This window comes from Sus scrofa, chromosome 14 (genome assembly GCF_054392235.1).
Source record: "Sus scrofa isolate SSC_HxYL_T2T_F1_AM1 chromosome 14, Sscrofa_HxYL_maternal_Yorkshire_Landrace_v2.0, whole genome shotgun sequence".
Taxonomy (NCBI): domain Eukaryota; kingdom Metazoa; phylum Chordata; class Mammalia; order Artiodactyla; family Suidae; genus Sus; species Sus scrofa.
The window spans coordinates 107,704,731-107,730,659 of NC_139396.1; the positions used below are offsets into that span (position 1 = coordinate 107,704,731).

General features: G+C 50.3%; 2 protein-coding genes across 2 annotated transcripts; one reads left to right on the top strand and one right to left on the bottom strand.

Moving 5' to 3' along the window:
- Positions 1-389: 389 nt before the first annotated feature.
- Positions 390-11,301, bottom strand: LRIT1 (leucine rich repeat, Ig-like and transmembrane domains 1). Its single transcript, XM_013983385.3, has 4 exons — positions 11,107-11,301; positions 6,914-7,380; positions 2,704-3,009; positions 390-1,487 (listed from the first exon to the last, which is right to left on the bottom strand). The coding sequence occupies exons 1-4, from the start codon at positions 11,226-11,228 to the stop codon at positions 517-519; spliced, it is 1,866 nt and encodes a 621-aa protein (XP_013838839.3). The 5' UTR covers positions 11,229-11,301; the 3' UTR covers positions 390-516.
- A 3,406-nt stretch (positions 11,302-14,707) lies between these two features.
- RGR (retinal G protein coupled receptor) lies at positions 14,708-25,826 on the top strand. The gene is made up of 7 exons (XM_001927841.6): positions 14,708-14,863; positions 16,539-16,695; positions 17,698-17,819; positions 21,028-21,181; positions 22,510-22,627; positions 24,638-24,751; positions 25,200-25,826. The coding sequence occupies exons 1-7, from the start codon at positions 14,785-14,787 to the stop codon at positions 25,329-25,331; spliced, it is 876 nt and encodes a 291-aa protein (XP_001927876.2). The 5' UTR covers positions 14,708-14,784; the 3' UTR covers positions 25,332-25,826.
- The last annotated feature ends 103 nt before the right edge of the window (positions 25,827-25,929 follow it).

Here is a 25,929-nt window from a genome sequence, read left to right on the forward strand (position 1 = left end):
GCATTGCATGTTTTACTCATTTCTCTGATAACATCTGACACATCCATGAAGGAAGCCTGCCCCAGGAAGCCAGTGACTCTCCATCCTGGGCCCAAATAGGACACATGGAGCAAAGCCACCCCAGTCAACCCACTCACCTGTGGGTTATGTGAAAATAAGCAGTTGTTGCTACATACCACTGTGATTTTTGCCTTTGTTACACAGCAAAAACTGACTGATTCAGGCAAGTTACTTACTCCCCCTGTTCCCTATCCAGGTAAGAGGGGAGAAGACTGGTGCCTGCTACAAAAAGTTGTCATGAGAATTAAATGAGTTAATGTATATAAAGCACTTAAAATACTTCCTGGCACATAGTAAGTGCTTATATAAGCATTAGCTGTTGTGTATAAATATGTGAGTAAGCATGTACCCAACTGGGTAAGAGTGGGTGAACATGGACTCGGGTGTCAGTGAGCTGTGGGAGCGGAAGAGGGGGAGCAGGTTTAGGCATCTGTGTGCGTAGGGGGAGCACAGCTCTCAGCAGAAGTACTCGTTGATCCGTCTACCCCCTCTGACCCCCAAAGCCTGAGAGTCTAGGCTGGAACGGGCGGAGAGGAGCCTGTCAGCCTCGCTGAGGCTGTGCTGGGACAGTTCCTCGGAGCCGTCCTCACTGTGGCCCAGCCTCTCCAGGTTGACGTAGGCACCTGTGGCCTCAGTGGAGCCACTGATGCGGCACTTGTGCCAGCGCCTCCGGAGAGCACTGCAGCAGACTAGCAGTGTGAGAGGCAGGGCGATGACAGCGGCCACGCTGATCACCACCACGTTGATGAGCCGCTGAGTGGCCTCAGCATCCGCCACCTCGTCTGTGGAGAAGATGATGCACTGCTCCTTCCGGGGCACCAAGCCCTGCACGCAGACACATGCCACGTACTTGATCTTGGGCACCAGCCCACGGATGGTGACAGTGGTCTTCCCAGGCTGCACAACCACCCGCTGCATGTCACGCTGCCCAAAGACTGTGTAGAGGACACTGAAAGTAGTTGTGTTCCCAACCTGGGGGGCCTTCCACACCAAGGTCACGCTCTGATAGGTGTCCCCCACCACCTTGAGAGATCTCACCATGAGGGCCTCCTGGGGTCCAGCCTGCACATCCAAGTGGTCTCCTGGGGCCCCCAACTGGAGATGCTGGAGGGTCAGTTGCTCCTTTGTGTTGGGCACAGGGGGCCCGGTGGCTGGGACAAGCTCAGGGATGTGGGGGACATGCCTGGCCACCATTTTGTTATATGCGGCAGCTTCCGCCCCCTCAATCGGCCTCGCCCACAGCACCCCTGGGCTCCTGCTGTGCTCCGTGGATGTCTGGGGCTCAGTGACCACCAAGGAGATAAGAGTCTCAGAGGCTCCCAGGAAGTTCTTGGCCTGGCAGATGTAGTCTCCGGAGTCCAGGTGAGACACGGCAGGCAGGCCCAGCAGAGTCCAGCTTGTGCCGTCACTGGAGACCTCCTGGTGAACTGTCGGGAAAGAGGCACACGTGGGAGAACACATGGGCCCGTCTGCCCTAAGATTCCTGACAGGGCCAAGTTCACAAGTCTTGGACTACGTACATTCTGCCCAAGACCCTGTTATCCCAAGAAAGACTGGGCTTCACTGAACTTTTCTTTGATTAGCCAAGGGGATGGAGATCGCCTGGGCTCAAATTTGGAGAGACTCAGGCTGAGGCTAAGTCTAAATCTAAGATGTTCCAACTGTGTCTTTCAGGGCCCTAGAGCTCTGCAGATCTGACCTCTCAGGGGCGGTGGGCTGGTGCTCTGGGGCAAGGTGGGTTGAATGACCCTGAGGCAGAGGCCCAGCTGGAAGAGCTCTGCACACCCCTCACTGGCCTCACTGTCCCTTCAATCACAGCCATATATAACTTTCTGTTTTACATTAGTGAAGCTCCTGCACAATTTTGTTTGTAAACTAATTTTAAACCCATGGTCCTAGAGCAATGCTTGCCAAGCTAGTTGGGGGAAACACAAGAAACCTGGGAGGGAAGGGAGGTGTTCTGGTCAGATGCTGAGTAATTGTTCCTCCTCCACCATCTTTTTGCATGTAGGTGGGCCATGACTCCTGCAAACCCCCCACCCAGTGCCAGGGATGAACCATGTTGGTCTACACAGCACAAAGGGCACAGGCTAAGGAGTCTCAGCAACTCCTTATATGAGCTGTGTGATGTAGACCAAGCATTTAGCCTCTCAGAGCCTCAGTTTACTTATACACAAAATGAGAAGGAGAATCAGGTTGTTCTTTAAAGTTCAATGACATTATGTGCATAATACATTTAACACATGAAGAGCTCAATAGTTGGTAGTGTCTATCATTAATTACTCCTAGTGATACTGGCTACATAGCCACTGTACTATAATGCATAGTATATTTACTAAGATAGCATCTTCTACCAAAAAGCCAGAGTTTCATTCCTGTCATGGTAGGCCCCCAATCTTTGACAGAGGGGCTGATGGAATATGACAGGACCAGTTATGAGCCATTGTCATCATTGAAATCACTGTCCCCATGTCCCCCATCTGAGCAGAGTCCTTCAACTCCATGCAGACAGGATGGGAGTAAAGAGCCTGGCTTAGCCTATCCCATTCTTCCTGCAAACCTGATCCGTCCCCTCCATTTGGGATGCTGGCCCACCCGCCCCAGTCCAAGATCTCAGCACAGCGGTCCCTGTAACTCACATACCTGTGCCGTTGACTGGGTGCCCATTGGCCCTAGTCCAGCTCATCTCAGGCCCAGGGACCCCAGTGGCCCCACAACGTAGCAACACTGCGGTGCCCAAAGGGGACTTGATGCTGGCCACCCCCGGACGGAGTTCAGGACTCTGGCACTTCCTCAGTTCCAGCTGGCTGAAGGCCACTCCGGCCAGGCTGCGCGGGCTGGCACACTTCAGCCTGGCTTCTATGAAAGCCAGATTTGGGGCCCAGCCTTCCAGGAAACTGACCAGGTCATAGAGTCGGCAGTCACACACCCAGGGGTTGTCCTGCAGCCCTGCGGGGGGTGGGAAGGAAGGCAAGAGGTGAGCCCTAGATGTTCAGATCCCCAACCCAGCTCCTCTTCTCCCCCAGGGAGAAGGCCTATCTTGAACTCAGAATCAACAGAACTTGCCTCCAGACCCAGCTCCTTGCTTCACTAAGTGATGCAAACTTAAGCCTGGTTCTTCATCTAGAATGATAGCATTAGTTTCCTTTGAGGGCGGCTATGAGCATAACTAAACATAAATCATATTAAGCACTGGATAAGCCATACAGCATACAGACAAAATTGGCAGTTACTGCTGCCACTCTTGGACTGATCCTCTCAGGCTACTGGCCAGGCAATGAGTATTTCTGCAATAGCTGCAATATGTCAAAATCCATTTCTAGAATGCTTCATAACCCCTGACTCTTAACCCCTGTCCTCTCAGTATTAGTGGCACGTTCAGCATCACCCCACCAAAGAGGGTGGCTGTTTTGAGCAAGGGTCCCTTAGACACAGGCTCAAAAGGACAGGAGTGAGGAGGACAGGAGTGAGGATGCCAGGAAATCAAATCCTATGTTATATCCTCAGCCCTCTTTATTTTTTTGCTTTTTAGGGCCGCACCTGTGGCATATGGAGGTTCCCAGGCTAGGGGTCAAATCAGAGCTACAGCTGCCAGCCTATGCCACAGCTATAGCAATGCGGGATCCAAGCCATGTCTGTGACCTACACCACAGCTCATGGCAATGCAGGATCCTTAACCCATTGAGCGAGGCCAGGGATTGAACCCGAAACCTCATGGTTCCTAGTCGGATTCATTTCTGCTGCGCCATGGTGGGAACTCCAGCCCTCTTTACTTTCTTTTTTTTTTTTTTTTTTTTTTTTTGTCTTTTTGTCTTTTTTTTTTGTCTTTTGTTGTTGTTGCTATTTCTTGGGCCGCTCCCGCGGCATATGGAGGTTCCCAGGCTAGGGGTTGAATCGGAGCTGTAGCCACCGGCCTACACCAGAGCCACAGCAACGCGGGATCCGAGCCGCGTCTGCAACCTACACCACAGCTCACGGCAACGCCGGATCGTCAACCCACTGAGCAAGGGCAGGGACCGAACCCGCAACCTCATGGTTCCTAGTCGGATTTGTTAACCACTGCGCCACGATGGGAACTCCCCTCTTTACTTTCAAATGAACACCTCTAGGAGTTCCCGTTGTGGCTCAGCAAGTTAAGAATCTGACTAGCACCCATGAGGATGCAAATTCAATCCCTGGCCTCGCTCAGAGGGTTAAAGGATCTGACGTTGCCATGAGCTGCAGTGTAAGTTGCAGACTTGGCTCAGATCTGGCGTTGCTGTGGCTGTGGTATAGGCCGGCAACTGCAGCTCAAATTCGACCCCTAGCCTGGGAACTTCCATATGCTGCAGGCACAGCCCTAAAAAAATAAATAAATAAACACCTCCATAGAGCTGAAAGCAGGTCACTGTACCTACCCTGTCAAAGGACCTTCTAGAGATAGAGAGGTATTGTGTGTCCTCAGTTCTAAGACACAATTTCTTTTCATATATTTGCATTTCTAAAATATAAAATGAATGCATTTAATGTGATGTCCTTTCTATCCTCCATGGGTTGTTATTAAATTTGATAGTGTATAATCAATAGCAAAGTATATATTTACATACATATATTTGCAAGGGGAAATATCAAGGGTCGGGGAAGGTGGAGTAAAACCTGCTTGTACATCCATGACTCTCTGGTCGTTTTGAGCACTAGCACCCATTCCTCTCCCACCCCCAACCCCAGCCCGGTGATTGCTACCCTGTGTCACCAGTTAAGTGCATTTCATAATATATCTGCATCCCAAGATGTAGAGTTGTCACTGCCCAGCTCTGGTGGTGAGCTATCTGGCTTCAACAGATACCACTTCAGTGATCTTCATTTCAACAGAGTCCCCCAAGAATTCATGCAAGTGCCAAGATTAACAGACAATGAAACCTGCACTGGTCAGACTGGCAAATGTTAAACATTCTGACCACTTTGTTAGCTTCACTGGGGAACTGATTTTCATCCATCTTGTTCAATGCTGTATCCCCAGCACTTAGAATTGAGCTCACACGTTGACTGGCACTCAAACAAGTTTGCAGAGTGAACACACATATGGGTGGCCACACAGACTACTGGTGGGGATGAGAATTGGCCCAGCCACTTTCGAGACTGTGATTAATATTAAAACATCCAGGGAGTTCCTGTCATGGTTCAGTGGTAACGAACCCGACTGGGAACCATGAGGATGCAGGTTCGACCCCTGGTTTTGCTCAGTGGGTTAAGGATCCTGCATTGCTGTGAGCTGTGGTGTAGGTCACAGATGTGGCTCGGATCTTGTATTACTGTGGCCACAGTATAGGCCAGCAGCTACAGCTCCAATTCAGTCCCTAGCCTGTAAACTTTCATATACTGCAGGTGCGGCCCTAAAAAGCAAAAAAAAAATCCAACATATACGCTCCATGACCTAGCAATTCCACTTCCACTTCCCAGTTCTTATCCTAGAGAAATATTTGTCTTCCATGCACCAGGATGCATTGTCAAGAATGTGACATCATAGACATTAACAAAATAATGGAAATAATCCATAGGTTCATAAAAGGGGGAATGGCTAAATAAACCCTAGTATAACTATATGATGGAATATTATGCCATAGTTTTTAAAAAATGAAGTTGATCCATTTGTAGTAATTTACAAAGATCTCCAAGACATATTGCTGGATAAAAAAAGTTAGTACTGGTTAATATGTACAATATGATGAAATTTTATGTAAAAACACACAGCTAAAATTTCTGTGTCCATGTTTTTATGTATATGCATGTGTATGAAAATGTATTATAAAAGATAGGAAATAAGCAAATAAACATAACAGTGGCTACCTTTTAGGAGAGGGAAAAGCAATTGCAATAAGAAGATACTATACATATATAAAATAATATAAATATATATTACATATAAATAATATAAATATATTATATATACATATAAAAAGGATATTCAAATTTTATTTTCGAACAAACAACAATATTTTCCGTATAAGTACTACCTTATACAATGTCCTCTATCAGGTGAAAAAGTCTGTAGAGTAGACAGAGCTGGAATGCCCTCCCCTGCTTCCAAGAAACATTCCTTCCTTGGAGTTCCTTGTGGCCCAGTGGTTAAGACTTGGTGTTGTCACTGCTGTGGTTCGGGTTTGATTCCCAGCCCAGGGGAACTTCTGTATGCCACAGGTATGGCCAAAAATAATAAATAAATAAATAAATATTCTCTCCTTGAGAGACACTCCTGGGCCTCAGGGCAGGAACTTCTCCCAAACCACTCTAGGAATGCTCCAGCTCCCAGTGCTGGACCCCATAAGAGCCAAGGCATGCTCCAGGCACATCTGCCAGGAGCCCTCTCTTTTTTTTTTTTTTTCATTTTTGGCCACCCTTCAGCATTTGGAGCTCCCCCCTCCCCAGGGATCAGATCCCAGCTGTAGTTTCGACCTAAGCTGCAGCTGCTGTAATGTGGGATTTTAACCCACTGTGCACAGCTGGGGATCAAACCCCCTTCCCAGTGCTACCAAGGCACTGCCGATCCTGTTGCGCCACAGCGGGAGCTCCAAGAGGCCTTTCTTCTGATACTCTCCACCCATCCTACAGAAGGGCCCTACCATGGTTCCCAACCCCTCATGGGACAGGGGAAAGCAGCAGAGCCGGGGTTTGAACTGCAGCAGCCTGGCTAGCAGCTTGAATTCCTAAACCTACCTACCAATGTGTGCCTCTCTCTCTCTTCACTCAAAACCAGAAGGCAAGTGTGATTTCTATGTTCCAGGTAAATAAATGAGATTCAGAAAGGTTTAGTAAACTTGCCTAAGACCACAAGGTTTCACCAAGGTGGTTCCAAGTGAGGGATGCCATCTCTTACCTAGGACCAGCCTGGCGTGGTGGCCGGGAAGGAAGGGCCCCGTCTGCAGGTGAGCCCAGGTGGCGAGCAGCTCCTGCGGGAGCCTCAACAGCTGGTTACTGGAGAGGTCAAGGAAAGTCAGGTTCCCCAGGAAACGCGCGGCCTCCGGCGGCACAGCCGAAAGGCGGTTGGCCTGCAGATCCAGAAGCCGCAGCTGGGGGGCGTCCCTGAGCGCTGCCCAGGGGAAGGTGGCCAGGCGATTCCCGGGCATGCGCAGCTCGCGCAGGCGGCGCAAGCCCTTCAGCATCAGGGCGCTGAGCTCGCAGAGAGCGTTGTAGGGCAGCCACAGCTGCTCCAGGCGACTCAGCACCTTGAAGGACTCTCCGGGCACCCTGCGAATGGCGGTACGCTCCAGGCGCAGTCTGAAGGTGTCCGGAGGGACAGATGCAGGGGGCAGCGTCATGTCAGGGTCGTTGCACACCACAGTCCTGGTCACAGAAACGACAGTATTTGACCAGAGGTCTTGTCTCGTTGGAGATCCCCCCTCTTCCCTGACCTTTCAAGAGGCATCCTGGTCTGCACGGAACACAGGACACCAAACCCAGGCTGTGATGGGCCCTGGAGATGGACAGGGAACAAGCAGCCTCCTGTGCTCTGTTTGGGTGCATCTTCGCTTTCAGAACATTTCACAGGGGTCCCACTAGGGCCATTTGATCTGGCTCACTGGCCTGAAGGACCTAGACCTGCTCACACCACCTGCAGTGCACTAAGAATTAATACTGTTCATAAATCCCAAGATCATCTTGTGCATTCCTGCATTGCATCTATGAGTTAAAAGTGTTCTTTTGTTAAATTATATGTTTTTGTAACTGCTTTGGCTTTTTTTTCACTTAAATATATATATATGGCAAAGGTAACAGAAATGGAAGCCATACATAGGGTACCTCAAATCTTTCCAGACTCTGAGGGACCATGAGATGATCAAGGTGTTTAAAAGCTGGGACTTTGCAGCTCCACGGCTAGATTAACCTCTGGACTTTTTGCTTGTGTATCCTTGAGTATGTTATGTAAACTCTATTTTCCTCAATTTCCCCCAGATAATAGACTCCACCTCGCAGGATGATTTAGGGGTTTAAATGAGGTCACGTGTGTACCAGTTCTGGGTACCTGTCACTTGTAGAAGCCCAATTGCCGCTGACCACTGTTAGGGTCCAGCACTGCATTCCATACTGTAAGTACATCAGGTCAGCCTTACCAGCTCCTTCCAATGTTCCATCTGTCCAAACAGTGACTTAAACCTTGTTCTAAAGCAGAGGATAGAGGGATCACAGGAAGCAGTCTCACCCTCAAGGAGCCTACAATGCAGGGCTGTATCACACACCATCACTGAGAGCAGCACATATATAAGTGGTAAAAAAGGAAAGATTCTCAAGAGAATAAAACTTGGAGGCTGCACACAAGGGACTCAGCCCTTGTGCAGCCCATTTCATCTTTAGGGCTTATCTGCTCACGCTGAAGGAGGGGAGTGGGGTTGGAGGTATTGCTGAGCTTCAGTAAGGGAGATTCTCTTGTACTTTCATAATGTATTGCTCATATCATATCAGGAACATTCTTCCTGGCATCACACACACACTCTAGCATCATCCCTCAGCTTAATTCACATAACTCTACTCAAAGTCAGTGGCTTTGGCTTGTTTTTATCAATGGTGCCCACAAGGCAGTTACTTCCACCCACGTATTCCATTCTTCAGCTATGCATGGAACCCCTACTGAGGGATGGGTGCTATGGAGATTCAGAAGTCTATCAGACTCAATAGCCCTTCTCCCCTTACAGCTTATAATCTAGCTAAGGAAGAAAAAGTATTGGAGGTAATGATATCTTCAATGATAATAGAGGCTTGGGTGTTGTAGGAAGGAAGGTCTGGATGTTGGTGGGAGGAAGGGAGTTGATGGGAAAACATGCGCTGGAAGGGGGAGAAAATGGTTAAGGGAGGGGTTAAAGAAACCAATAAGAGCCCAGCACAAGCTGACAGCCCAGGTCCTGAGGGGGCAAACTGGGCCTGAAGGACATGGAGACATATCTGTTCAGGTGCCCAGACTCACCTTCCCCATCCCCCCTTGAAACTCCAGTACCTACAAGTACACACACTCTCTTCATGACACAGAAAGCACAAAAAGGTCCACCAGGCTGCTCAGATGCAAAGGCTGGGCCTCCAAAAGGCCCTTTAGAGATGGTGCTAAGGAAGGCATCTGAGATGCAGAAGGAGCCTCAGTCTGCCTGTACAATCTGTGCCCATGGCCAGTGAGGGCTTCAGGGTCCCCTATAGCCTTGCATGGCCTCGTTCCCCTCATAGCATAGGACACTCCATGCAAATGGGCCAGTGCATATGAGCGGGGCACTGTCACGCAGGTAGAACCAGTGGTGAGAGGTCTAGCTTCAGAGAAAGCATGACCAATAGCTGAATTTAGAGGCCCTGGAAACAGCCTCTGGAATTTCATTTTACATCCTAAAGCCAACCTGCAATCAAAAGCCCTCCCGGGTCCCTGCCCATGGCAGCATCATCAGGTAAGAAGAGTTCTGGAAATGGAACTGAAGCTCTGGCTTTTAGGACCAGCTCTGCTGCTGATGTTGTGTGACTTTGAGCCCTGTGCTCTCTATAGGTTGCACAGGAGGCTCTTTGTCACACTCTCCTTGGCCATAGGTTCTTTCCTGAACTGCTCAGGGCTCAGCCCTGGCTTCTCTTGGGGAGATTCTTTTTTCATATGGCCCATATGAATCGGAGCATAACAAACTTGGACCAGAAATGGAGCTCTTTTCTTCAGACCATATGGAGTGTTCTTTCTTGGAGATGCCTCTCCATTCTCTGCCTGCCCCCAGACTCAATCAGCCTGACCCCCATTGCTAAGATCATTGAAAGAGTCACACTGATAACGTTGCTACCCTGATTAGAAACTATCAGTGGCTCCCCAACACCCATCTAAGATGAAAGAGAGAGGATGAAATTCCAGGAGGCTGGAAAGATGGTAGGAAAGACCCTAAGCCAGAGGCTGAAATCCTTGAGAAAGTTAGAAAATACAGAGGTCAATAATAGATGAACTAAAGAGGTTAAAAAAAAAAAAAAAAAAAAAAAAGAGGGAGTTCCCGTCGTGGCGCAGTGGTTAACAAATCCGACTAGGAACCATGAGGTTGCGGGTTCGGTCCCTGCCCTTGCTCAGTGGGTTGACGATCCGGCGTTGCCGTGAGCTGTGGTGTAGGTTGCAGACGCGGCTCGGATCCCGCATTGCTGTGGCTCTGGCATGGGCTGGTGGCTACAGCTCCGATTCAACCCCTAGCCTGGGAACCTCCATATGCCGCGGGAGCGGCCCAAGAAATAGCAACAACAACAACAACAACAAAAAGACAAAAGACAAAAGACAAAAAAAAAAAAGACAGTTTAATGACTGCCAAAGAGAGACAGGGAATGAGCCATGGGGGAAGAGCAAGTGTCCACAAACCACGGTGACTTTGGGAACAGACCAGAAAGAGGAAAAAGCAAGGAAGGAAATGCTTTCAGGGATCAGAGGGGTGATGGGGAAAGTTAAAGAGGCTAAGGGTGGAGGGGCACTTGCTTGCACTGGAGTGGGTACTCTCTGCCTTTGCAAAAGCCCGCAGAAAGGGGTTAAGGCTGAGGCTTCTGGGGACTGGGCTAGGGGATACCTGGAGCAGGGAGAGCATGAGGAGGCAGGTGGTTCCATCATGGGTGGGGTAGGAAGAAATACCTGGAATATGATTGGGTGCCCCCAGGAGGTGAGGCAAGAGAACAAAAGAGGCCTAGAAAAGAAGGGGTGGGTGAGATAGAGGCTGGTGGGAGAGGTAGAGGAAGGAAGGAGAGAAAAAAAAGAGGTAAGGGGAGCATTCCTGTGCCCTTAACAAGGGTTCCTCTCACAGGATCCTGGAGGAGGACTCAGAAAGGATTTCCTGGAGCTGACACATCTGTGCCCCATCCCTGCTCCAAGTGGAAAGGTACCTGCTACCACCTCCTGAGCAGAACCCCACCCTGCTGCCTGGAAGAAAACATAGCACAGACTAGCCCCATAAGACCCTTGGACCTTGAGGGCCAGGGAGATTGGGGTCTCACCCGGCCTCAGTCTGAGGGCCCTACATCTAACCCCTCCCAACCCAGCCAAGAGACCTGGGGGCTGAGCTACCCACCCCCACACACCTGGTGCCATACCTGGCTTTGCTGCCATCACCCAGGACATGGAGACTGCAGCTGCACTGAGAGGGGCAGGTGCTCCCGGCCTGGGAGGGCCCTCCGAGGGCCAGGAGCCAGAGGAGACCCACTGCCACCCTCATGGCTCCTGGCTCCTCTGTAGCCCGGGCAGGGCCCTGTCCCTGACTGCTCTGTCTTGACGGCCCAGTAAGCCCAGCAGCTGCCCACTGGTTCATGGGCTACCCACACCCCCGCCTGAAGCCATCGGATAAACACAGACAGGCTGGGGATTATGGAGGGGAGCCCCGGACACAGCACTCACGGCTTACTGCTTCCTGGAAACACCCAGCCCTGAAGATGGGGGTGGGGAATACCTTTCCATAGAAACAGCCCAGCCCCAGAGCATCCAGGGCCAGGCAAGAGGTGGACAGCCACTTTGGGGCAAGGGGCTGCTGGCCCGGCCAGCAGAGCTACCCACCTACAAGGCTGCCCCACGTCAGCCACGCTGTGGCTGCACAGATCCCACTGGGTGCCTGGGCTCAAAGGTGATGAAGACAGACCCTGGCCTCTAATAAGGGCCACTGGGAATTCTGTCCAGTGACACTATCTTATAGTGAAAAGGCAATAAGAGGAAGGTGCTAGAGGCATTAGAAAGAGCCTAAGCTCCAGGTCAGGCCAGCTGGGTTCAAATCCTAGCACTTCCATTTACAGGCTGTGACCTTGGATAGGTCTCTCACAGCTTCTGTGTCTTCATCTGTCAAAGAGAAGTAATGTTACTCTACTCATGGTGTTTATGAGAATTAAACAACCCAAGTTTCTCAGAACCTGACAGCCTTGTCAGAACAGATGCTTTCTTTTCTTCCTCTTCTTCTTTTTCTTTTCTTCTCTTTTTTGGCCGCCCTGTGGCATAGAGTTCCAGGCCAAGGATCATATACCAGCAACAGTTGCAACCTAAGCTTCAACTACAGCAACAGCAGACGCTTAACCCATTATGCCTGGCCAGGGATGGCAGCTGTGTCCCACTGCTCCCAAGATACCGTCAATCCCACTGCACCACAGCGGGAATGCCCCGAAGCTTTCTTGAAAGTAGTGAGTGGCCAGTTTCACTGGCATTTCCAGTACCTGCTTGCAGGGGTGCTGGGAAGATCCAGGTATTTGGGGGCGACAGCAAAAGTGACTCCCACGGGCTCATGAACTCTGACAGCACTCCCTCCCTGAGACACCCTGAGTCTCCAGTCACTGCTCTCTGAGCTGAGCCTTTCTGGGCATAACCACCAGTGCCAAAAAGGCACGAGATGTCTCAGCATGAGGGCAGAGAGTGCCCACCTCCTCAAGTTGTCTCACTCTGAAGAGGGTCCCAGAGCAGGATGTCCCAGAGCTTTTAGAGAAGGACCTGTCCATTTTAACCTACTGTCCCCTATCCCCAAACTCGTCTCACTGAAGATACTACCTTGTACTCATTGATTCTTAACATCTGACTCCAAGGTTTTGCTCTCTGGCCTTGCGTGCCCTACCTGGCTCTTGTGGCTTTTTTTTTTTTGGTTTTTGTTTTGTTTGTTTGTTTTTCTTTTTGCCTTTTCTTGAGCCGCTCCCGTGGCATATGGAGGTTCCTAGGCTAGGGGTCTAAGCAGAGCTGCGGCCTTCACCACAGCCACAGCAACACGGGATCAAGCCGCATGTGCGACCTACGCCACAGCTCACGGCAACGCTGGATCCTTAACCCACTGAGCAAGGCCAGAGATCAAACCCTCCACCTCATGGTTCTTAGTCGGATTCGTTAACCACTGGGCCATGATGGGAATTCCTCCTGTGGCTTTTCCAGAAGGTTCCTCAGCTCCTCATGCCCATGGGTCTAGACAAACCTACACCAGTGAGGTATGACCAAGGCAGATACCTGTGGTCCCAGTACACATATAAAATGCCTGTGCCAGGTCTGTTTTAACAGTATTGGCTTCCAGGAACTATTGGTTCCCATCCCTTCCTCTCTTCCAATTCAGCCAATATTTTTTCAGTGCTTCCCCCCTGTATCTCCTGCTCCCCAAACCAAAAGGCCAGCCTTGCCCATTCTCTGATCTCTGGCTTTTCCTCATTCTGTTGGGTCTCTCCTAAACTCGACCCTTGATTCACAGGCCCGTCCTGACTTTCTTTCCTCCCTTGAATATTTTGTGATCTTGCAGATATGAGAAAAAAAAAAAAGCCTGACATAGGTTGCAGTAAAGCAAGATAGAAATTGGGAAAAACAGGGAAGATTGTGAAAATTGGGTTATCAAGGAAGGCTTCCAGGAGGATGTGAACTGTCAGCTCATCCCTGAGGGGTGCTAAAGCTTGGACAAAAGTGGGGAGCAAAGAAAGAAAGGGCATGGGAAATGGACATTTGCAGAGTAAAATAAGCAGCTTGAGCGGGGAGCCCGGGAGGTGGGAGATTGGCTTCTGTTCCAGTTCTACCCATGAATCACTGCATGATCTCAGGCCCATTCTTAACAGCTTTGAGCCTCAGTTTCCTCCTGTGAAATGAAAAGGATGATAGAATCTAACTCATGGAGTTGTAAGAATCATCATAAAATCATTTAGCACAGTGCCTGATCCTTAGTGAGCACTCAATAAACATTAACTATATTGCTAGTACTGAAATAGGGAAGAACAAATTTGAGTCCATATTAGATCTGTTTCTTGTTATTCTGTTGCTTTTGTTTAGAGTTAAGAATTTTGTCTAGAGCCTGAAATACACAGGATATCCCATTCTAAAGGCTCTGACCTTTAAGGGTATAATACTTTCCCATTCATAGAGAGATAAAAAGTTGCAGAACAGAGAATAACATCTCTCTTGTTGGAGGTTTACAGGGACATTGTGACCCACATGGACAGCTGCAAAAACAAAGGGCTCTGACTCAAAGAAGTTTGCAAAAACCAACCACCAAGAATCAACTACTTCTCCTTTGCCTTGCCTTTAAAATGCTTTTCTGAAACCCTTCAGGGAGTTTAGAGTTTGGGGAGCAAATGCCACCTGTTCTCCTTGCATGGCATGTGCAATTCTCCGATCGGTTGATGGTGAGGTAACAGAACTCAATCCTTAGGCACTAAAAAGTCTGGAGGCTATGTGCTCATGATCATCAGGTAGATCATTTTTTTCCATTTGGTTGCAGTTTTTAGCATCTGAAAAGTTCAGGCAGTATGCCAGAGATACTATTATTGGGGTTATTCACTGAGGAGCTACAACAGAGGATAAAGGGGAGGGGACTGTCCCGGGAAGACCCCATAGGGTCCTGCTGTTTGTTACATGTGTATACACAGGCACTCAGCTTGTCAGCACCTACAAACATGGGAGGGCTTGGCTCCTGACCCGTTCTCAGGCTCAGCTGCAGCTCAAATCCCTTTTTTTGCTTCCTACCCCTCCCTTGGTTATGCAACTCTTTTCTAATTCAGCTTTCAGCCACGCATCCTTTGGATTCCAGGTCCTTAATCCGATGGGGCTGAACAGAATGAGCCATTTCACAAAGGCTGCACTGTCTAACTGATGAATGGGTTTCTTCTGCCTGGGCCAAGAGGAAGATTTGGGGGGCCAGAGGGGGCAGCAAAAAGATGCCCGTGGTCTAGCATAATAACCTGCATGTGCCAGCACGTGGAATGACCCTTTATAATGGAGGGGCCTGGCTTGGGAGAGCCAGAGAAGAGCTGGGTCAGCTGTGAGAAGGGCAGAGAATGGCAGAGCCCGGGGCCCTGCCTACCGGCTTCGGGGAACTGGAGGTGCTGGCGGTGGGGACACTGTTGCTGGTGGAAGGTGAGCCAGGCAGGAGCTGGGGTGGGAACTCAGTGGGCTCCCAAAACCCAGGTCACAGCTGCAAAGTCTCTAAACCCTGCTCCTCGGGGCCTGGACCCATAGAGTCTTCTGATAGCTGCACCTGTGGGACACAGCATGAAGGCTGGGAGCCAAGAGAGAGAAGGCAGGTGAAAGTCAGGGAGGGAGGGGCTTTGAGAGGGGGGACACCTGCCCAGGGCATGACCAAGAACCAGTCATGCCCCCACAGCCAGAAGAATGGAAAACCTGCTACAAATCTTGTATAAGATCAGGTCCCTGGTAGAACCCAGGTAGGTTCTGGAAACAGACAGCTCTGCCACCCACTATCTGTGTCACTATAGCAAAGACACTTGAGCTCTTTGACCCTCAGTTCCCTGACATTCCAAGTGGGTGGTGGTAAAGGTTAGATGGTATCAGGGTATACAGTGCTCGCCTAGATAGAAATCCAGGGATTTAAGTTTATCAGTTCTTTCCTCTCTAGCGCCACCATTACTTCCACTACTCCCATTTCCTTGGCCCTAAACCCTTTCACTGTAGGGACGAGGTGAAAGCTTCAACCCAGAATCCTTAAAAGACTTACCAAGGCCAGAGGTGGGACGGTAGACCCTGGAGTTGGTGGAACCCAAGACTAGATTGATAGGAGATGCAGACCTTGTTCAAAGCAGATCCAGAAAAATAAAGACTTTTTTTTTTTTTTTTTCGAAAAAAAGAACAGACTATGGAAAGGGAGCAGCAGCTGGTCCTGGAGGCCCTAGACATCACAGTCTGGTGGCCCCAGCCCCCTTTCCCCCTCCACAGGAGACCCTACCATCTAGCATCCCTCTAGGTTTTCAAATACACTTCGAAAGTTTACGACTTTATGATCTTGCACTTGCTATTCCCTCTTTCTAGAATGCTCTTCCACACCTTGTCTTCCTAGTTGAACAATCACAGTTTGAAGGCAGGATCCTTCCCAGTTCCTCACTTTAGATGGCAGAAGCTGCAGCCCAGCATAAGGAGCAGCAAGTGACAAAGCTGAAATTCAAGGTTGGGTTTGGGTCCTGCTGGAGACCACCTGCTCCAAGCTCACCTTGCTGCCTGGCGTCCTGGGAAGTTCCCAGCTCTACAATGGCTCTTCCTCTCCAAGGCCCTTCCTGACATTGTTCCACAGCCCTTGGAGGAGGCATTTTGGAGTTTGAAAGACCTGAGTTAACAGTCCCAGCTCTGCCACTTACAAGCTGTGTACCTAGGACAAGTTGGCCGGCATCTCTGAGCCTCGGTGCTTCAGCTAGAAATGGGGACGACAGGGTCCAGGTGAAGACTGAGTGAGAGGATCCACTTAAAGTGCTCAGTACCCTGCAGGGCATGTGATAAGTGCTCGTCCATGATTACGATTGTTCCAGCACGAACCATGCTGTGCTTCACTAGATTTCTTCCTCATTGGCCTTCCCATCAGACTGTGCAGTGGTAGACGACAGGGTGTACAGCTCATGGCGTCTGGTGTCGGAGGGCTAGCCCTCCTTTTGGGGTGCTTGATGAGCTGCCCTGAGATGGATGCTGAGTGCGAGCAGTCAGGGGGCAGGGGGGACGCTGTTGCTGAGGCTCCATCCCCTACAGCGCCTTATTCTGACCCCAGGGGCCTCTCCAGCCCCAATGCCAGCTCTCCCCTTCCTTTCAGCTCTCTCCGGTCTCAGCCTCAATAGTCTGACCATCCTCTCTTTCTGCAAGACCCCGGAGCTGCGGACTCCCAGCCACCTGCTAGTGCTGAGCTTGGCTCTGGCGGACAGCGGGATCAGCCTGAACGCCTTCGTTGCCGCCACGTCCAGCCTCCTCCGGTACCATCCCTCTCCCCAGTCCCTGGGCTCTGGGGCCTATCTCTGGGCACTGGGCAGCAGGCCAGAGACATTCTTCCTTCCTATAGAAAACTGTAGGGGAGCGAGAGGGCAGAATGAGCTGGGTTAAAGCCAAATCCCAGACTATCCCTGTAGAACCACAGCCGATTTCTGGAACATGGGAGTTGGACCTGACTAACAGAACTGGCTGACTGTGGGGATTAAGAACATGGGCCCTGCAACCAGGCTGCCTAGGTTGGAATCCTGACTTCTTTCTCTCTCTTTCAGCTTCGTCAGTAAATTATTAGCTAATTCATAGGGTAGTTGGCAATACTGAATTGTCATTTGTAAATAGCTTAAAACAATGCTTCACAGCTAGGAAGCCTTAAACACGTGTTTGTGAAAGCAAACAGGATTTTGACAAGTGTCTAAGACTTCCTTATGTGCAAACCACCGTCTTCCAATGTAGCCTCAGAAGGTGTTTACAGGATTGTTTTCTTAAGCAGATGGGACATTCCTGCGGAAGCTAGAGCTTCCGTATGGAAAGCTCAGGGCTGACCATGAGGGTCAGTGTGGAGTCCTTGCCCTGTTCGCCTACCCCTTCCCAGGGTGGGGGAGGGGCGACTGAAATTTCTGCCTTGCTCGGTCCGTGGGGCTGAGAGTTGGGAGTCCTGGGGGTCTACTCTCTGACCTTGCCTTCATCTGCTATGTGACCTCGGCTCTGTATCTTTTCCTCTCTAAGCCTCAGGCACGAGCTCGCCTCCCAACCAAGTTGTTCCGTATCCTTTGATGCAGTCATCTGATCACCAGAGAGACCCTTTGGTCCAACCAAGGTGCAGTGAAGGACCCAGAGACTGCAGCCCAGGCTCCAGTTTTCCCATAGGAAAGACAGATAATAAAGCCCTTTTCTGAGGAGCTGAAGGTGCCTTCCAAGCTGCTGCCAGGCAGGTGTGGGAGGAGGGCAGGCACGGGGGCAGGGTCACTGATGCCCAGTGTCTTCCACAGGCGCTGGCCCTATGGCTCCGAAGGCTGCCAGGCTCACGGCTTCCAGGGCTTTGCCACGGCGTTGGCTAGCATCTGCAGCAGCGCAGCCATCGCTTGGGGGCGCTATCACCACTACTGCACACGTATGTCTTTGGGGTCCCATAGTGGAAGGACCTCCACGTTCCAAGGGTGATCAGGACTAAGGTCTGCTCAGTGTTTCCCAGTTCAGGGACGTGTGGGTAGGTGTAAGTGTGCATGAGAGTAGGGCAGGCACTCAGGAAAGGAGGGAGGGCGGGAGAGTGCAGGAGAGGTGTTGAGGCCCATGCTGGGAATGCTGGCTGGCTGTCCCCTCACTGCAGCCTCAAGCAAGACAGAGGTCCTCTCTGAACCTTAGTCTCCTCCTCTGCAAGATGATTTTTGTAATCAGCCTCATAGTTTTATTTTGAAAATCAAATGAGATCATGGATACAAAAAATGCCCTTGAAGATAGGCATTGTTCAGGCATTGCTGGGAGGCAGAGAGGTGGCTTTTGTGTGTGTGCGGGAGGGGGTAACTGAGCATGTGCCTTTGCACATTACACTTTCATGGAACTTTCATCATTCAAAGCCTTCATGGAAAATGAGTGTAGCTCTGGATTTTCCAAGCTGTATTGTCAAATTCCATCTTAATATAAGCCATACCAGTGTACCACCTGCTCTGTAATTTACCTGATTTTTTTCTTTAAAGATATCTCATTTTAGTTCCTGTCGTGGCGCAGTGGTTAACGAATCTGACTAGGAACCATGAGGTTGAGGGTTCGGTCCCTGCCCTTGCTCAGTGGGTTAACGATCCGGCGTTGCCATGAGCTGTGGTGTAGGTTGCAGACACGCCTCGGATCCCCGCATTGCTGTGGCTCTGGCGTAGGCCGGCGGCTACAGCTCCGATTTGACCCCTAGCCTGGAAACCTCCATATGCCACGGGAGCAGCCTAGAAAAGGCAAAAGACGAAACAAGAAAACAACAACAAGAAAAAACTCATTTTACAAACAATTAAACATCTGCTTTAGTCTCATTCTAAAAAATGTCTGTGAAATCACAACTTCAATGTCCTTATAATTTTTAATACACATTAAATTAAAAAAGCACATTCACCCAGAGACCATATAGAATCCCACTCACCACAGAGATATATAAACATACTCTGGGGAGGCCATGGCTCAGTTAACCCTACCAGCCTGCAGACTGGGAAGCAGAGGCTCAGAGAAGTTAAGTAGCTTGCCCTGGGTCACACAGTTCTAGGAGCAGAGCTGGGAGTGGGTTTGGCATGGATGCCTCCAGAGGGAGTCTCCCCCTTTGTCTCCTGGGCTCTGCATCCTGATTTGCCTGGCATAGAAGCTACTCTGGAGTCCATGGCTAGCACAGCCTCAAACCCTGGGCATCTCTCCTTTGAAACCACAGATCTGCCCTTGCCACAGACACACACCGCCCCCTGCTCTCCACAAAGTCACATGCCTTTCTCCAAGGCAAAAAAAAAAAAAAAAGGCTTTGTTCTTATCCTGTCCAAACTCCTATCTGGCAGGGGAGCCCCTCCTCCCCTATCTGGCTCAGTGGTTAACAAAGCTCTTCTTCTACCACTGCTACCACAGCCCTGTGCCCGAAGCTCCCTTGGACCATTACACACACGTGAACACACAAATGCACACCATCTCAGTGGCAATAGACTCTCTGTCTTTTTTTTTTTTTGCTTTTTAGGGCTGCACATATGGCATATGGAGATTCCCAGGCTAGGGGTCCAGTCGGAGCTATGGCTGCCCCCTCCTACATCACAGCCACAGCAATGCCAGATCCTTAACCCACCGAGAGAGGCCAAGGCTCGAACTTGCAACCTCATGGTTTCTAGTCAGATTTGTTTCCACTGCACCAGGATGGGAACTCCTAGACTCTCTGTCTTAATATAGAGCAGTTAATCCCTGTTCCAGGGGCCTCTGGATCAAAGGCCTTCCTATGCTGGAGGGTGCAAAGGAGCAGCATGAAAACAGAGGGAAGTGGAGGTGTGAGCTCATCTACTCCATTAATGGATGATGTGTCACTTTCATCATCTGTTTCTAAAACTGCAGAGGCTAATACGCCACATTGGTCAAGGTGGATATTCATTTTTTTTTTTTTTTCCCCACAGTTGGGGGATAGGAGGGAGGTTCTTAGTCTGCTCAGGCTTCCATAATAAAATACCATAGACTGGGCAGCTTAACAGAAGTTTATTTTTCACAGTTCTGGAGGCTGAGAGCCTGAGATCAAGGAGTCAGCACAGTTGGGTTCTGGGGAGGGCTCTCTTCCCAGCTCGCAGATGGCTGCATTCTTGCTCTGTCCTCACATGGAGGAGAGAGATCCTTTCTCTGTGTCTCTTCTTGTAAGGGCAGTAATCTCATCATGGGAACCCCACCCTCAGGAACTAATTATCTCCCCAAGGCTCCACCTCCAAATACCAGCAGATCACAATTCAACATGTAAATTTGAGGGAGGGGACATAAACATTCAATCCATAGCAAGGGGACATATCCAAGCAAATTCCATCTGAGGCTGTATCAGTGGAAGCAAAGTGCTGGGATCAGGGAGTTTGTAGACCTGCTCTTCTCTACTGATCAAACCCCACCTGGAGTCCTGTCCTCTGCCCTGGGGTCTTGTCGACAAAGGAGCACACATGCAAGGAAACCAGGGACAAAGGAGGCGCCAGGAAAAGCAATCTGAAGCCAGATCCAGGAGGACCACTGGGGAGAAAGGCTGGAGGAGGCTGTGAAGGGCATAAGTGGAGGGATCATGGAGGAGGTCAGGTCAGTGGGGCTGGTCATACCAAAGATGCTGTCAGAAGCCAGTCTCTGCCTTTGGCACTGGGATGGAGCTCCACCCCAAAGCTGAGAGTTCTCAGAGGGTATCCCAGAAGCAGAGACAGTGGCCTCCTTCTGAGCAAAAGCTAAAAATGCTGGTAAGTCCCAACTTCTGCCTCCTGCTCCCATCACCCTCACCTGAACCATTCTCCATGCTTCATTCTTAACTTGGCTTTGGGAACCACACCTGTCTCTTTGCCATCTGCTCTTTCTCTGTGTCCTCTAAAGAAGATGGTATAGGGTGTCTCTAGGAGAGCATCACTATTCCTTATCCCTTTTATTTTTCATAACAATCATCTGAGGCAGGGACCATCATTCCCATTTTGTTAGAGAAAAACTGAGGTTCAGAGAAACTCTTAAATTGCCTGAGGCACTGCGGGATTAAGCATCAGAGCCGGGATTTAGGGACATGCTGTGTGACTGTGGAGTCTTTTATTTTTCTCTCTGCCAAGCTATCCCCTCCCCTAACCATCCTCCTGTGTTCCTTTCAGGCAGCCGACTGGATTGGAACACAGCTGTCTCCTTGGTGTTCTTTGTGTGGCTGTCTTCTACCTTCTGGGCAGCCCTGCCCCTCCTGGGCTGGGGCCACTATGACTATGAGCCGCTGGGGACGTGCTGCACCCTAGACTATTCCAGGGTGGACAGGTGAGGTAGGGGAGCAGCTCCTTTCCGGGGGGAATCTTGGCCTTGAGCCTGTAGGACAGCTGTATGAGCCGAAAATCCAAATGGGGACATGTCAACACTTGCCAGACAATCTCAACTCCTTAGTCAAAATATCAACAGGCAAGCTGACAGTGAGACTAAGAAAACCCACTCTGAAGACAGGCCAAATGATGGGAATTTTATGTAAATTGGGGTACAGAGTTGGGCCCCAGAAGAGGTGCTATCCAGGGACCCATTGGCTTGTGTAAGTTAAAACAGTCTCTGGGCCCCATGGCCCTTTTGTCATCTTTAGCACTGAAAGATGTCCCAGTTCTGACTTACCAGCTTCCACAGGGAGCCATATCATTGGTCTGCTAGTCAAAGAATTAGAAGGTCTCTGCAATGGGAAGGATCTCCTTGGCACAGAGTTCAGTTCTCCAAATTCCCTGAGTTGAGCACCTGTTGTGAGCCAGGCCCTGGAGAGACAGGAGTAAACGCAGGGTGGCGCACTCCATCGTGGAGCACAGGTTTATTACTGCTCCAGTCCACAGGGCTCTGGGGAGTCCAGAGCTCCCTCTAGGGACCGCCTTGGGGAGGGACATTCATCTGCTTTAGCAGGTCATTCCTGTCCACACATAAAGCACCTGCCTTGATGACAGGCTTCCCAGGCGAAACCCATTGGAGAACCCCAAGTCTGGTCTAAGTGTCCCTCCAGGGCATTCCCCCAGCTGGTGTCCAGGCCTTCTGGCAGCCCTCCCTCCCAGCCCTCCTTAGCAGACAGCACCAAGGTGATGTGTTCTCCCCTTCACGGAATGGGATTCTGCCTCCCTGTGGCCCCCACCTGCTCCTGGTCAGCCCTCTTGCCTCCCCATGACCACTACCTGGGACCCCAGGCTGTTCTCCGGTTCTTTCAATGACTTCTTCAGTGATACAGAGTCCATCCACAGGGTCCTTCCATATCCTTGAACACACCTTGAATGATCCTTCCTCCTGGTCCACTGACATCTCCACTTAGTTTCCCAAGCTCAAGCATCCCATTCACCATTATGCTTGGAGCACCTACAGAGAGCAAGGTTGAGCCCTTGAACTGTCCGACAGCAAGGTAAAGGAGGACTGTCCCTGTCTCAGCTCCCTAGCTCCTAAAGGTTCTAGGAGGATCTAGTAGCCCCCTGGCTCCATAGGGAGTCAGCTGGGACCTGGAAGCAGCCACACTCTGAATTCTCATATTAGACCTCACCTCCAAGTGTCTAGAGCCAAGCCTGATGGGCTTTCTAGGGAAGCTGATCAGATCTGAGAGGCCATTCTGACTCCTCCCTCTCCTCTGCCTGCAGAAACTTCACCAGCTTCCTCTTTACCATGGCCTTTTTCAACTTCCTCCTGCCCCTCTTCATCACAGTCACCTCCTATCGGCTCATGGAGCAGAAACTTGGGAAGACTGGCCGTCCCCCGGTAAGGAGCCTCTCTTGGAGCAGGAGGAATCTGTGTCGCTCTCAGGAATACTGGGAACCTGAATGATGTGACAGCAATCAGGGGCTTTATGTTTTCAATGATCAAGAGAAAAATCCATCTTGAGTACAGAAAGCAGGGAGTATCAGGGCAGGAACACACCTGGACCACTGCTGGGTCTTGGCCAAGATCTAGGAGAGAGGATCAGAAATGCTCAGACTTACCAAGACCCTAGAACCCTAAAGCCAGGGTGCCCTGCCATCCTTGCCATTACACTTGCTTCTTCCGAGGGACATGGGGGATTGGCACAAAATTGTGCACATCTTAAATGCTACTTTTAAATTGCTTGGAGATGTTTTGATTTTTTGTGAGTTTTTTTTTTTTTTCTTCATTGTGTCTTTTGAGGACCACACCTGCAGCATGTGGAAGTTCCAAGGGTAGGGGCCTACACCACAGCCACAACCACGCCAGATCCGAGCCATGTCTGTCCACCTACGCCACTGGTCATGGCAAGGCAGGATCCTTTAACACACTGAGCAAGGCCTGGTATCAAACCTGCATCCTCATAGATACTAGTTGGATTCTTAGTCCATTGAGCCACAAGGGGAACTCCCTAGAGATGTTTAATTTAATCACAGGCACAGGGTGTTACCCATGCCATAAAATCTCACCAGCAAGCATATTTGTCCAAGAAAAACAATGCTTCAGATAAGCCCTCCCGGCCATTTCTCAGTTTCTGCATTCATATTATCTTGCCGCAATTTTCTTTTAACTTTGTAATCTGAACAATCTCTAGCAGAGAGTCATAAGCAGCACCAAAGACAAAACAAACACAACAAACCCAGATATTAATGTAACTTGATGTGCATTATGTCATTTCATTTTTGCACCAACTGTCTGAGGAAAGAAGGTTTATTATCCCCATGTCATAGACTAGAAAATTGAGGCTGAAAGGGAATCGTTAGGTAAGCAACTCAAAGCCACACAATTAGTAAAAAGATTTGAATGAAACCCAGATCTGGGACTCCACCACCCAAGTGGGCAGTCATAGTGCATCCAAAAAATCACTGTTGAGACACTTCATTTGCTGTTTTTTCCTATGAATTGGAAAAGTACAAATCAATTTTAGCTGTGGACCCAGGTTCTCTTGAGTCAGAAGGAGGGTCAGGGCTGTGCTGCTCTCCTGCTCATCACGGCTTCAGAGGTTGTCCTCTGCACTGTGCCAGCCCCTAGCCCTGCCAGGGGGTCGCTACACTTATCAGAGGTTAAATCAGCCGGGAAAGAAGGCTGCCACCCTGATTTTCTCATTTTTCTGGGTTGACTTTAAACCATCTGTTCCAGTAGCATCAGCAGGGGTCTCCACGCATTATCTCAGGGGCCCTGGGTGTGAGCTTAAGTAGCCTTCTTTGTTAAAGGGCCACAGGGTCAGTGAGAAAATAGACACTGATGTTTAGCTTCAGAATTTTAACATTTGAGTGAGGTGCGGAGTGGGAATTTAGCAAGTTCCATCTTGAAATTAGAGCTTAAGTCGTGCACTCTCCTGTGGCCACAGGTAGGACTGCATCACCTGCTGCCTAACTATCTTACTTGTTGGGAAAGCAGCCCCTTTGAACTCAGGACAGATTGAACTACCAGCGGCTGCTACTGGCGAGCTGGATCAGGGACTGAATTGTGAGAGCAGCTCAGCCTGAGGACCCTCAGGAACACAGCCACATTCACGGAGCCCTGGGTTTCTCAGAGCACAGACCAGGATGGAAGCTCACTGTCCACCCTAGCCCCCACCTCCAGGCAAGGCAGGCACTACCAGGTCACTTTACAGACAAGGTTACTGAGGTCAAGTAAGCTTGAACAAGAGGCCTAAACAGACCAGAGAGGCATCTGGTCCCAGGTTCCCTCACAGGCTCAGCATCTTCCCACAGCCCTGCAGAGGGGCAACCTGGTCCCTGGGCTTCCTGGGGCTGCCAGCCACCTGGAGCAAATCGATGCCTCCCTCCCATGCCTGTATCTCCCCAGGTGAACACCATTCTGCCAGCCAGGACACTGATGCTCGCCTGGGGTCCCTATGCCCTCCTGTATCTATATGCAACCTTCGCGGATGTGACCTCCATCTCCCCCAAGCTGCAGATGGTATGATCCCCTCCACTACCCAAAGCCAGAAGTCTCTCCACCTCTGTGCCTCTATTTCGCCTCTTTCCGGCTTTCTGGCCTCCAGTATAATCTCTTTCTCTATTCCTTCAAACGTTCAGAACACACTGGGTATTTGCTTACACCCCTGGCCACACAGGGCCACTGCCTGACATTACCTGGGCCTTATGTGAGATAACAGGGACAGCCAGACAGACAGCAGCCACTCTGGGACCAGAGGCTGAGACTGGCACCCAGGGAGAAATGGAATTCCATGCCTCACCCACCAGCTAGTCAGAGAAGGCTTAGAGGCTGCAGAAGGAAGCCAAGACAGATGCTTGGCAACTGGGGACACGTCGGAGTGGGGTTAGGGGACTGTGGTCACCAAATGGAAACAGAAAGAGGAGCAGAGGCTCTGAAACTTCTCTCCTGGACATTTCTGTCACAACAGGTGCCGGCTCTCATCGCCAAGATGGTGCCCACGGTCAACGCCATCAACTATGCCCTGGGCAGCGAGATGGTGCACAGGGGAATCTGGCAGTGCCTCTCCCCACAGAGAAGAGAGCGGGATCGAGAGCAGTGAGCCTCTCCAGGGAGGAGGGAGGCTGCACTGAGCCCCTCACAGAAGGCTGTCCCGGGAGTCCTGCCCATTTTCAGACACTCAAGTACCATCCCTGATAGCCCTGCTGAGCCTGGCCCAAGGCCGGACACAGGGGATTCGGAGAGAAACCAGGTTGCATGGAAGGAGCTGGTACTTGGGAGCCAGACAGACCCGAGCGTTGGTTATGGCCCTCCACCCGGAGGCTGAGAGACCCTGGGAAGTCATGCTCTCTGAACTGAGCATCCTGACCCCTGATGGAAAGACGTTATTAACTGGACTTCGGGTCTGCCATGAGGCTTGAACATGCTAGTGTGTACTGAGCATACACATAGAAGCTGCTCATTAGAACAGCTGTTAGGACTCAGAGTCTTACATAGAAAGGGCTGGAAGCCTTAAGCTTACTTGTGGGAGCCGGGCCTAGGCTGCTAGCATTCAAACACCACTTATTAAATCATGATCTAGGGCATTTGTTTTCCAGCTTGAGAGATGTGACAACAGTAATGGTGACTTGACTGTGCAGAAAGGCCCAGAACGTTACTGAGAACATGTGAAATGCTCACTGAGAGTAGCCACAGCACCC